Genomic DNA, 13,643 nt, shown 5'->3' with positions numbered 1-13,643 from the left:
TTCCATATTTAATGGCACTAATACGTTGCGCCAAAAGACGTCTCCTCGTGTTACCGCTCCGGCCTGACAAAACGCTCGGGGTCAGTGACGCTCTGGACGCAAAGAATTGATGGTTTCTCATTGTAGAATAAATATCCGGGGAGTCGTTGGTTTCTGTAGAAGCTGTCACTTAAAGTGGAACTCCGAGTAAACACCAAAATATCATAACATCTGGTATTAGGGGGAGGAATAGTGCCCCATTGCTGGTATCATAGGGAGGAATAGTGCCCCATTGCTGGCATCATAGGGAGGAATAGTGCCCCATTGCTGGTATCATAGGGAGGAATAGTGCCCCATTGCTGGTATCATAGGGAGGAATAGTGCCCCATTGCTGATATCATAGGGAGGAATAGTGCCCTATTGCTGGTATCATAGGGAGGAATAGTGCCCCATTGCTGGTATTATAGGGAGGAATAGTGCCCCATTGCTGGTATCATAGGGAGGAATAGTGCCCCATTGCTGGTATTATAGGGAGGAATAGTGCCCCATTGCTGGTATCATAGGGAGGAATAGTCCCCCATTGCTGGTATCATAGGGAGGAATAGTGCCCCATTGCTGGTATCATAGGGAGGAATAAGGCCCCATTGCTGGTATCATAGGGAGGAATAGTGCCCCATTGCTGATATCATAGGGAGGAATAGTGCCCCATTGCTGGTATCATAGGGAGGAATAAGGCCCCATTGCTGGTATCATAGGGAAGAATAGTGCCCCATTGCTGGTATTATAGGGAGGAATAGTGCCCCATTGCTGGTATCATAGGGAGGAATAGTGCCCCATTGCTGGTATTATAGGGAGGAATAGTGCCCCATTGCTGGTATCATAGGGAGGAATAGTGCCCCATTGCTGGTATCATAGGGAGGAATAGTGCCCCATTGCTGATATCATAGGGAGGAATAGTGCCCCATTGCTGGTATTATAGGGAGGAATAGTGCCCCATTGCTGATATCATAGGGAGGAATAGTGCCCCATTGCTGGTATCATAGGGAGGAATAAGGCCCCATTGCTGGTATCATAGGGAGGAATAGTGCCCCATTGCTGATATCATAGGGAGGAATAGTGCCCCATTGCTGGTATCATAGGGAGGAATAGTGCCCCATTGCTGATATCATAGGGAGGGATAGTGCCCCATTGCTGGTATGATAGGGAGGAATAGTCCCCCATTGCTGGCATCATAGGGAGGAATAGTGCCCCATTGCTGGTATCATAGGGAGGAATAGTGCCCCATTGCTGGTATCATAGGGAGGAATAGTGCCCCATTGCTGGTATCATAGGGAGGAATAGTGCCCCATTGCTGATATCATAGGGATGAATAGTGCCCCATTGCTGATATCATAGGGAGGGATAGTGCCCCATTGCTGGTATGATAGGGAGGAATAGTGCCCCATTGCTAATATCATAGGGAGGAATAGAGCCCCATTGCTGGTATCATAGGGAGGAATAGTGCCCCATTGCTGGTATCATAGGGAGGAATAGTGCCCCATTGCTGGTATCATAGGGAGGAATAGTGCCCCATTGCTAATATCATAGGGAGGAATAGAGCCCCATTGCTGGTATCATAGGGAGGAATAGTGCCCCATTGCTGGTATCATAGGGAGGAATAGTGCCCCATTGCTGGTATGATAGGGAGGAATAGTGCCCCATTGCTGGTATCATAGGGAGGAATAGTGCCCCATTGCTGGTATCATAGGGAGGAATAGTGCCCCATTGCTGGTATCCTAGGGAGGAATAGTGCCCCATTGCTGGTATGATAGGGAGGAATAGAGCCCCATTGCTGGTATCATAGGGAGGAATAGTGCCCCATTGCTGGTATCATAGGGAGGAATAGTGCCCCATTGCTGGTATCATAGGGAGGAATAGTGCCCCATTGCTGGTAGCATAGGGAGGAATAGTGCCCCATTGCTGGTATCATAGGGAGGAATAGTGCCCCATTGCTGGTATCATAGGGAGGAATAGTGCCCCATTGCTGGTATCATAGGGAGGAATAGTGCCCCATTGCTGGTATCATAGGGAGGAATAGTGCCCCATTGCTGGTATCATAGGGAGGAATAGTGCCCCATTGCTGGTATCATAGGGAGGAATAGTGCCCCATTGCTGGTAGCATAGGGAGGAATAGTGCCCCATTGCTGGTAGCATAGGGAGGAATAGTGCCCCATTGCTGGTATCATAGGGAGGAATAGTGCCCCATTGCTGGTATCATAGGGAGGAATAGTGCCTCATTGCTGGCATCATAGGGAGGAATAGTGCCCCATTGCTGGTATCATAGGGAGGAATAGTGCCATATTGCTGATATCATAGGGAGGAATAGTGCCCCATTGCTGGTAGCATAGGGAGGAATAGTGCCCCATTGCTGGTATCATAGGGAGGAATAGTGCCCCATTGCTGGTATCATAGGGAGGAATAGTGCCCCATTGCTGGTATCATAGGGAGGAATAGAGCCCCATTGCTGGTATCATAGGGAAGAATAGTGCCCCATTGCTGGTATCATATGGAGGAATAATGCCCCATTGCTGGTATGATAGGGAGGAATAGTGCCCCATTGCTGGTATCATATGGAGGAATAATGCCCCATTGCTGGTATCATAGGGAGGAATAAGGCCCCATTGCTGGTATCATAGGGAGGAGTAGTGCCCTATTAGTTGTGTCAGTGGGAGAAATGGTGCTCCATTGTCGGTGTCAGATGGCAGAATAGTGTCTCGCATCAGTGGCAGGGATAGTGGCCCCAAGGGCCGGATAAAGGCAAGCAAAGGGCCGCATCCGGCCCTCGGGCCGCAGTTTGGCACCAACAACCATGGCCACATTCAAAGTCACTTAAATCCCCTTTCTTCCCCCATTCTGATGCTCGGTTTTAACTTCAGCAAGTCTTCTTCACCACATCTAGATGCCTAAATGGATTGGGTTGCTGCCACGTGATTGGCTGATTAGCAATTTGTGTTACCAAGCAACTGAACAGGTGTACCTAATAAAGTGGCCGGGGAGTGTATATTATGGGGCAGATCCTCGTACAGCGGCGCATTTATGCACCAGGCGTAGCATATCTAAGATAAACTACGCCGCCGTAACTTATTTTTTTTTTTCAAATCCTGAAAGAATTTGCGCCGTAAGTTACGGCGTCGTAGTGTATCTTTGGCGGCGTAATGGCGCCTAATTCAAATGGATGTAATGGGGCGTGTTTTATGTAAATACGTCGTGACCCGACGTAAACAACGTTTTTTTTTAACTGCGAATGCGCCGTCCGTGGGGGTATCCCAGTGCGCATGCTCGAAAGTAAACCGGAACCAGCCAATGCTTACGACGGTGACGTCATTCTACGCAAATCCCTATTCGCGAACGACTTACGCAAACGACGTAAAAAATTCAAAATTGTACGCGGGAACGACGGCCATACTTAACTTTGAGTACGCCACCATATAGCAGCTTTAACTATACGCCGGAAAAAGCCGCACGAAAACAACGTAAAAAAAATGCGCCGGCCGGATGTACGTTCGTGGATCGCCTTAACTAGCTAATTTACATACTCAACGCGGATTTCGACAGAAACGCCACCTAGCGGACGCCGAAAAATTGCATCTAAGATCCGAAGGCGTACTAAGACGTACGCCTGTTTGATCGATCCCAGATGCCGTCGTATCTTGTTTAGTGGATACAAAACAAAGATACGACGCAGGAAATTTAAAATTACGCGGCGTATCAAGAGATACGCCGGCGTAATTCTTTTGTGGATCTGGCCCTTTATATATATCTTCTGGCAGAATTTCCGAGGAGAAGGAAACACTCACATACATATCCAAGAAAATCTTCCTACAGAAGAGGCGAACGCGTCTTTATCGCGTCGGATTGTCATGAACATCCTCGGCTCGTTATCGATCGGCCGTCCCTCCCCCCCCCCCCCCCCGCGCCTTGAAGTGGCGAGTTCCATCGCTGTCCTCGCGCCCCGCGCGCTTATCGATGGATTAATCATTTATCAATACCAGGTTGCTGGCTGCAATTATCTATATAAATGTTTCTATTGTGACCGGCGAAAGTTCATTTTGTCGCGCCCGGCGATAAACCTCTCGGCAGAGCGGGATTTCATGATAGCCCGCCGAGGCCTGTCCGACGGTCATATTTTATATGTAGACTGAATACCCCGGCGCTCTCGGCGGCAGATCGTGTACAGATATCGATCTGTGGCTGATAACTGATACAGGAGAGGAACGAGCGCAGCCCGGGGGAGGGGATACATTACAATGATAGGCGATGAAGGGGATTTACTGTGTTTGTATCTTTATTTGTTAAACACAAAAACAATCAAATGTAAACAAATGTATCCATTTTCTTTTTTACTTTTTATTTTTATTAAAAAAATAAATTACATTTTACTTCCGTCTCAAGACTGCGTTCACACACCTTCGCGTTTCGGTAAGGAGCGCAGAAACTCACGTGTTCATTTTGGCAGCAAATTTCCATTTAGATTTAGTCTCATGCCGCGTACGCGCGATCGTTTTTTTTTTCCGTCGGGATAAACTCAGACGAGTTTTTCCCGGCGGATTTCCGCTCAAGCTGTCTTGCATGCACACCGAATTCCGACCGTCAAAAACGCGGTGACGTACGACACATGCGGCGAGCCTAGAAACATGAAGTTCGACGCTTCCGAGCATGCGTTGAATTGTTTCCGAGCAGGCACGTTTTTTTTTTTTTCTCAGTCGGAATTCCATACAGAGAATTCCATACATTTTACAGGGAACAGTGGCTACAATTGCTGGGCACAGTGGTGACAATTGCTGGGCACAGTGGCGACAATTGATGGGCACAGTGGCGACAATTGATGGGCACAGTGGCGACAATTGCTGGGCACAGTGGCGACAATTTCTGGGCACAGTGGCGACAATTGATGGGCACAGTGGTGACAATTGCGGGGCACAGTGGTGACAATTGATGGCACAGTGGTGACAATTGATGGGCACAGTGGCGACAATTGATGGGCACAGTGGTGACAATTGCGGGGCACAGGGGTGACAATTGATGGGCACAGTGGCTACAATTGCTGAGCACAGTGGTGACAATTGCTGGGCACAGTGGTGACAATTGATGGGCACAGTGGCGACAATTGATGGGCACAGTGGCGACAATTGCTGGGCACAGTGGCGACAATTTCTGGGCACAGTGGCGACAATTGATGGGCACAGTGGCGACAATTGCTGGGCACAGTGGTGACAATTGATGGGCACAGTGGCGACAATTGATGGGCACAGTGGCGACAATTGATGGGCACAGTGGCGACAATTGCTGGGCACAGTGGCGACAATTTCTGGGCACAGTGGTGACAATTGCGGGGCACAGTGGTGACAATTGATGGCACAGTGGTGACAATTGATGGGCACAGTGGCGACAATTGATGGGCACAGTGGTGACAATTGCGGGGCACAGGGGTGACAATTGATGGGCACAGTGGCTACAATTGCTGAGCACAGTGGTGACAATTGCTGGGCACAGTGGTGACAATTGATGGCACAGTGGCTGCGTTTGATGGCATGGCAAAGTGGTGACAATTGCTGGGCACAGTGGTGACAATTGATGGCACAGTGGTAACAATTGATGGCACAGTGGTAACAATTGATGGCACAGTGGTAACAATTGATGGCACAGTGGCTGCGTTTGATGTCATGGCACAGTGGCAACAATTGATGGCACAGTGGTGACAATTGATGGCACAGTGGTGACAATTGATGGCACAGTGGCTGCATTTGATGGGCACAGTGGCTGCCTTTGATCGGCATTTCCGACAAGGGGTTAAAAAAATGATTCAACAGTACTGACCGGCATATTAAAGGCTTTGGATATCTTTTTTTTACATCCTTTTCCATTCTAATAAAGTTTAATTACCTTGCTATGCAGGTCTTTTGATAGTTATTTTCCGCTCCCCATGGCTCAGTGTCTAGCCTGCTCAGTGCATCCACGTGAGAGCTAACACAACTCATTGACTATTTATACACGGACACTAATTTTCAATTTTAAAAGCCACAGATGCGGGGAAATTAACCTTTAATTTCCGTTTTGTAAATTCGAGATTTAGTAGGCTAAATACGACTAAAACTAAAACAATTGCAGAAGACTAAAGACTACAACACCACGACGAGCCTAGAGAAAAATTAAGTTCGATGTTTCCGAGCATGCATCAAAATTGTTTCCGAGCATGCGTGTTTTTTTTTTTTAAATAAGGACATCGCAGAACCACCATGATTTTTATAAATAAAGCTGCAGATGTAAAAATAACAAAACATTTTTTTTTTTTAAAGAACTTTAAAACGTATATGAGATTTTAGCGATTGGATCTTCTTAATGCAGCAATGATCATCATTTCTTTGTATGGGTTACATCTTCATGTCTTCCTTTGCAGTTGAATTACGCAGAGTCCCGGCTGAGTCAGTTGGAGACTTGTCACTGTGAGAAGACCTGCCAGGTCCATGGTGTGATCTACAGGGACAAGGACTCGTGGGTAGATGATGACCACTGCCGAAACTGCACATGCAAGGTGAGACTGCACCATAGCTCTAAATATTTTATTTTATTTTTTTGCCGCGGTCAATATCCCTGATGGAACTTAAGAAATGGGTTAAAGACTCTGGAACTGTGAAAATTGTGTTATAGGAACTTCAGTTTAAGAACCAAACCTGAGGTTGGCCAAATTTTGCATGTTCGATGGTCAGCAAACAGCCAAACAAAATGGGGTGAATGCTTGCCCGCCCACTCGCCCGTCCACCTGCCCGTCCGCCCACCCAACCTCTTCTGTAGCGGAAGGTTCTACACTTAGAAGCAGTATTACTACCGCTTCCAAAAGTGACAGCTTCCTGCTCAGGTTGCTTGATAAGTGTCAGGTCACCTGTGGCCAGGTGACAAGTTCACCCTGTTGGGGTCAGGGATGCACCACAGGGTAGTGAACCCTATAGCCGACTGCTGCGATCAGAGAGGAAGCGTGAATCCAAGAGCGCCCAGGGCGCGGAGTCTAAGACCCAGCTTTGTGTTCACCAGAGCCTCTAGTGGTGAGGATGGCCTTCGCCGCAGCTGGATCCAGGTCGCGACCCCTGGGATCCCCTAGGTCACGCTCCGCAGAGAGAGAGGGGGAGCAGCAAGCAGGACAACGGTAGTGATGGGTAAGCCAAGGTCAAGGCAACAGGCAGACAAGGGTAACCGAGGGACAGGCAAAAGGTCAAGGGCACAGGCAAACAGGAGAAGTCAGGGACGAGACAAAAACGGTACACAGGAAGATAATCGTAGCACACTGCAGACAGGAACTTAAGCAAACAACACTGCTGAACAGCACTGCAGGCCTGTAGTGCAACAGTTAATATAGACTTCCTGGGATGGCCTGGGTGGGGCCATACAGGAAGAGGAAGTGATAAAAAGGTAACCAGAACAGAGTCAGGCCTCTAATGAGCAGATGGAAACAGGTAAGCTGCCAGACTTTATTGCATATCCATGACAATAAGGAGTCGTGGCCGCCAGGTTGGGGGTGGTAACTGGCATGACTGACCAAATATGACCATGGCTGCAACTGGCCAGTGGCCATGGACACATTTGGTCAAATGGCCAGGGATTCACTTCATCTAAACAAGACTCATATTCCAGAAGTCCAGGTTAGATGTTATAGGCCGGTGATGGTGAACCTTGGCCCCCCAGATGTTTTGGAACTACATTTCCCATGATGCTCAACTACACTGAGCATCATGGGAAATGTAGTTCCAAAACATCTAGGGTGCCAAGGTTCACCATCACTGTTATAGGGGGACCAGGGGCGGCCCGTCCTTTAAAGGTCCCCCGTCCATTGCCGCCTCCCCTATCCATGTGTCCGGCCCCTTTCAGGACACCGACGCATGGATTCCAATGCGGAGGAGTGTTTTTTGAGTGTGCTCCGAGCCCACCCAGGTGTGTTACAATAGCGAATCAATATTTGCTGTTGTAACACCGATCCTCCTCCCAGCCAATCAGGAAGTGGGTTTTTACACTGGTCACCCGATTGGCTGAAAGGACAAGGTGGGAGGTGAGGGGAGCCGCACAGCTGAAGCTGCCGTGATGTAGATAGGACACAGGAGCCACTGCTGGCCACCCACCACCTGTAGGAACCAGCACCGCGCCCATATAAGCCCACAACCTGGCCGCTGCACGATGCCTGTCCCCCGACTTGTTCATTCCCAGACTTAGTTGGGGTAGGCGGTACACTTTGGTGGGGGTGGGTCGGCCACTCTCTGTGACCTTTGAAATCTGGGAACCCGCCTTCTGACCTTTGACCTCTGGGGGTGGTCCCTGTTCCAATTTCTGAGGCCTAGCCAAAAAAAACACAGGACGTCTCCCTCCAAAATCCAAACCATACCCTTATCTGAGCATGTAGCCTAGCAGGCCAGGAAAGGGGGGGTGTAGAAACTCTTCTCCTTACCAAACCATACCAGGTCACATGTCCTCAGCATGGGCAGGGTACCTTGACAGAGGAGACCCCTCTTCCTCCCTCCCCCTTTGCAAAGCACATTGTCCCCATGTCTTCTTCTCCACAAAGACAAATTCATTACAAAAGCCAACGTGTTTCAGGGCTGTTCATCCGCTTCATCAGGACTCGAAGAAAAAAAAGAGACAATTGGGGGGGGGGGGGCTGAGATTATCAAAACTGATGCAGCCAGAATCTGGAGGCGTGCGTGGCAACCAATCAGCTTCTATTTTTCTTTTTAAAGCTTAGCTTGCACAAGCTGTCCATAGAAGCTGATTGGTTGCCATGCATAGATGGTCCAGGTTCTGTCTGTTCCATTTGTAATGTGATGTATTAAACAATAATGAGTTTATGTAACCTCCATCAGCAGCTGGTTCATATAAGTGGGACGGGTGCTGTGCAAACTAAGCTCTTGTAAGCAGAGGCGGCTCTCTAATTAGACAAATTAGGCAGGTTCACTCCATGCCCATATAAATATAGCCTAGAAAATGTACAGACCCCTTCAGCACAGATGGACTCCCCCTTCAGCACAGATCCCCCCATTCTGCACAGACCCCTTCATTCCACACAGACCCCCCTTCAGCACAGATGGACCCCCTTTAAGCGCAGACCCCCCCTTCAGCACAGATGGATCCCCCTTCAGCACATACCCCCCCTTCAGCACAGATGGACCCCCCATTCAGCACAAATCCCCCCTTCAGCACAGACGGACCCCCCTCCCCCATCCCATTCAGTACCTCAGATCAGCGCGGCACAGGCACAGCAGGTTCCCTCCCCCTGTGTACACATAAACACTGGAGGGGAGGTGGCTTCACTCTGCTTGCTGTGCCTGTGTGACATCCGGCCCGGGACCGCTCAGACAGCCTCAACACCTTCTCGATTTTCCAGGGGGGGTCAATTGCCCCCCCTTGCCCTATGGAGCGGACGCCCATGCCTGTAATCAATACTAATGTCGACGCCTCCGAATCTCTCTATCACCCATCTCTCTCTCTCCCACCCCCCTCTTGCATTGGCTAAATATGTCTGACGGGTGAGGAGGGTGCCCTGGAAGTGGTGCTGATAACCTGTGTGCTAGATCCGTGCATTTTCTGCAGCCATTTTTCTTGCTTGAATTATTTTTCCCATTATGGGTGTGAGCGAGTGGGGCCTCATGTCTAAGTTTTGCCTAGGGCAGGGGTCTCCAAACTTTTTAAACAAAGGGCCGGTTTACTGTCTTTTGGGCTTCAGGGGGGCTGAAATTTGGCCAATGTGAGTAGAACATGGGGGAGTAAACATTGTCCCGTTATTGGTTTTAACAGAAGGAATGGTGCTCCATCGATGGTGTCAGTGGGAGGGATGATGCCCCATTATTGTTCTTAGTAGGAGAAACAGTGCCCTATCAATAGTGTCAGTGGGAGGAATGATGCTCCATCATTGGCCATAGTAGACGGAACAATGCCCCATTGATGGTGTCAGTGGGAGCAATAGTGCCCCATAATTGGTCTTAGGGGAAGCAGTGCCCCATTGATAGTGTCAGTGGAAGGAATAGTGCCTATCATTGGTCTTAGTAGGAGGAATTTTGGCCCATCGATGGTGTCAGTGGGAGGACTGGTGCCTCATCATTGTCAGTTGGAGGAACAGTGTCCAGAGGGCCGGATAGAAGCAAGCAAAGGGCCGCATCTGGCCCCCGGGCCACAGTTTGGAGACCACTGGCCTAGGGGAAGGGAGTAACCGCTCCAGGTGGGTGTGTTGAGAAGATCAGCAACAGCTCAGGAAATCAAGGGTGCTGGCAATGCACAAAGCAATTGAGGAAAGGCGGGATGGACAGCCGCTCTCCAGAAAAACCATAAGGTTGTCTTTATTGTAAAAAATGCACTACAAACCAAGCAGAACTCAAGGAAAACAGCCTACGCGTTTCACACTCTAATTAGTGCTTAGTCATGGCTCAGCACTAATTGGAGTGTGAAACGCGTAGGCTGTTTTGAGTTCTGCTAGTTTTGTAGTGCATTTTTTACAATAAAGACAACCTTATGGTTTTTCTGGAGTGCGGCTTTCCATCCCGTCTTTCCTCATATCAATTGTCTAAGTTTTGCCTAAGGCCTCACAAAGCCTAGAGCCGCCTCTGAGCCTCCATACATTTAGGTAGATTCAGGTAGAGTTAGGCCGGCGTATCAGTAGATAAGTCGACTTAACTCAGAATCTACGCCGACTTATGTTTAAGCGTATGCTCAAACAGAGATACACTTAAACATATCTAAGATACGACGGCTTGCGCCGTCCTATCTTAGATTGCAATATTTTGGATGGCCGCTAGGTGGCGCTTCTATTGCGGTCGGCGTAGATTATGCAAATTAGTAGATACGCTGATTCCCGAATGTACGCCCGGCCGACGCAGTACTTTTACGCCGTTTACGTAAGAGATAGGCCGCGTAAAGTTAGACCTAGGCCCTAGTGGAATAGTAATGTTAAGTATGGCCGCGGTTCCCGCCGCAAATTTCAAATTTTTTACGTCGTTTGTGTAAGTCGTCCGCGAATCGGGATTTACGCCGTTTACGTCCACGTCAAAATCAATAGGCCCGTGTGGTGTACTTAGCCGCAATGCACACTGGGAAATGTAGGAGCCCGTCGCATGCACAGTAACAAAAAACGTAAAAAACGTGAGGTCAAGCCTCATTAGCATAAAACACGCCCCCCTCTAATAGATTTGAATGAGGCGCCCTTACGCCCGCCGATTTAGGCTACGCCGCTGTAAGTTAGCAGGCAAGTACATTGTGAATCATGTACTTGCCTGGCTAACTTACGGCGGTGTAGCTTAAATGCCTTAAGCTACGCCGCCGCAAAGTTGCGGCCATCTATGTGAATCTAGGCATATGTCTCTTCCGGGCCTGATAAAGGGGGAGGAGGACAACTCCCCTGAAACATGTTTCTTTTCTATCTGGACTTGAATATTAAAGCGCGGAGCTTCAATCTTAGACTCGGTATCCGCAATGGTAACACTGAAATATTTTGCCTATTTGCCGAAGGACATTGTGTCATCCATTGTGTCGGGGCTGCTGGAAATTGCCGTCATTTGGTGCGCATAGTAAGTTAATCCAGCCCCTGCTTTTCCCGGTTGCGGTATGAAGGTATTTCTAATAATTACAGCCTTGGGAAATTCACTTTTCTGGAATAAAGCTTATTGACTGCCGGCTGCTACGGCGGCTTCAAATCCTTCTATAAAGGACACGGGGAGAATGGTCATAATTGACGGTCTCCAACGCGCTTTCTGTTGATAGCATACAATGCAGCGAAGCTACGGGGGGGGGGGGGGGGGAGAAATGACTTTTGGCGACATTTGCAAGCATTTGTATTTGAAAGCTGGTTGTTAGCAGAGTTTGAAAAGAGCCTTGAAAAATACAACTTTAGTTCCAAAATAATGTGTTTTCGCCACGGACTGTATAGGCCATTCATGTCTCAATGGGTCTGTCCAGCCGAAAAATGTATCGTGTAATATCCAGATTATATTATAATACATTCCATTTAAAGACCATAATATTATATCTATTATACCCTCAGGTAACGACAATAACATGACAATAGCACCCAGGGCCGCCATCAGGAATTATGGGGCCCCTTACACAGCTTCAGGCATGAGGAGCAGAGAACCACCTTAAATTGAGAAGCAGGGGTTGCCGCGAATTGAGAAGCGGGGGGGGGGGGGGGGGGGGAATTGATGAATTGAGGTTGGGGGGCTTTGGGTGCAGACGGAACAAAAAAAAGGGGGGTTGCCCTGGGGACCCCTGGTCCCCTTATAAGAAAAAATAAATAAAATAATATATATATATATATATATATATATATATATATAAAAAAATTTAAAAAAAAGGGGGGTTGCCATCCGGGGCCCTGGGGACCTCTGGGCCCTTTAAGAGAAATAAAATAAAAAAGATATATTATTATTTTTTTATATAAAAAAAAAAGTGGTTGCTATTCGGGCCCTGGGGACCTCTGGGCCCTTTAATATAATTTAATATATATTTAATATATATATATATATATATATATATATATATATATATATATATATATATATATATATATAATTTAATATAATTATTATATATATATATATATATATATATATAAATGATTTTTTTTATTAAAAAAAGGGGGTTGCCATCCGGGCTCTGGGGACCTCTGGGTCCTTTAATAAAACAAAACAAAAAAATATATAAACATTTTTTTTTTTTTATAAAAAAAAAAGGGGGGGTTGCCATCCGGGGCCCTGGGGACCTCCTTGCCTCTGGGCCCTTTAATAAAAACAAAATAAATAAAATAAAAAAGAGGGGGGCGGTTGCCATCCGGGGCCCTGGAGACCTCCAGGCCCCTTACAAAAAAAGGGGGGTTGCCATCCGGGCCGCTGGGGACCTCCGGGGCCCCTTACAGGTGTACTGCCTGTCACTGCCTTGGTAGCCCCTTGGTTGTCCCTTGGGATACCATTCCTCGGTTGTCCCATGGGATAACATCCTCCCCCTTTTTGTATACTGCCTGTACCCCCCTGATGGTGGCCCTGATAGCACCTGGAAGTGGGTGGGATATATGCAAGTCACAATGTTGTCCAGTGGCGGTTGGTGCTTAATATATTGGAGGGGGTGGAAGCGGCAAACTAACACCAAAGCCCCCCATCCCCCCTGCCGGGAACGGACGTGAATGCGGCGATCGAAACCCCCTGCCACCCACGGGAGATTGATGGGAGTGTGTCCTGAGACACAATTGGCCAGGGAGTCCTAAGACTCCCTGGCCAATCGGGTCAAAGGAACTGCCTCCTGATTGGTAGGGAGGAGAATCCGAGGTTCCACTGTAACTCCGAAAATTTTGCTCCAATACGCCTTGTTTCCTGCTAAGCCATGGATATTACTTTTATAAGATGTTTTTCTGTTTCCCTTCAGAATGGTGCTGTGGAGTGCAGGCGAATGTTGTGCCCACCTCTAAACTGTTCCCCCGAACACCTCCCCATCCACATCCCAGGACAGTGCTGCAAAGTCTGCCGGCGTAAGTAAAGTGTTTTTCTTTTGTTTTTTTCAATTTCAGCCTACTACCTACACTATGGCCATAAGGTATGTGGACCCCTGACCATCACTCCCTGCCAGGGGCGGACTGACCATTTGGGCACTTGGGCACTGCCCGAGGG

At 48.2% G+C, this 13,643-nt stretch overlaps 1 protein-coding gene across 1 annotated transcript in view; it reads left to right on the top strand.

Moving 5' to 3' along the window:
- The window catches only part of NELL1 (neural EGFL like 1), a 1,277,601-nt gene that overhangs the window by 534,640 nt on the left and 729,318 nt on the right, over nt 1–13,643 (top strand). Inside the window, 2 exon segments of the mRNA XM_040327905.1 lie at nt 6,416–6,550; nt 13,402–13,504. Coding sequence (XP_040183839.1) covers nt 6,416–6,550; nt 13,402–13,504 — 238 coding nt within the window.

Source organism: Rana temporaria, chromosome 11, assembly GCF_905171775.1.
Source record: "Rana temporaria chromosome 11, aRanTem1.1, whole genome shotgun sequence".
NCBI classification, from domain to species: domain Eukaryota; kingdom Metazoa; phylum Chordata; class Amphibia; order Anura; family Ranidae; genus Rana; species Rana temporaria.
This window is presented reverse-complemented; position numbering and strand designations above follow the sequence as displayed.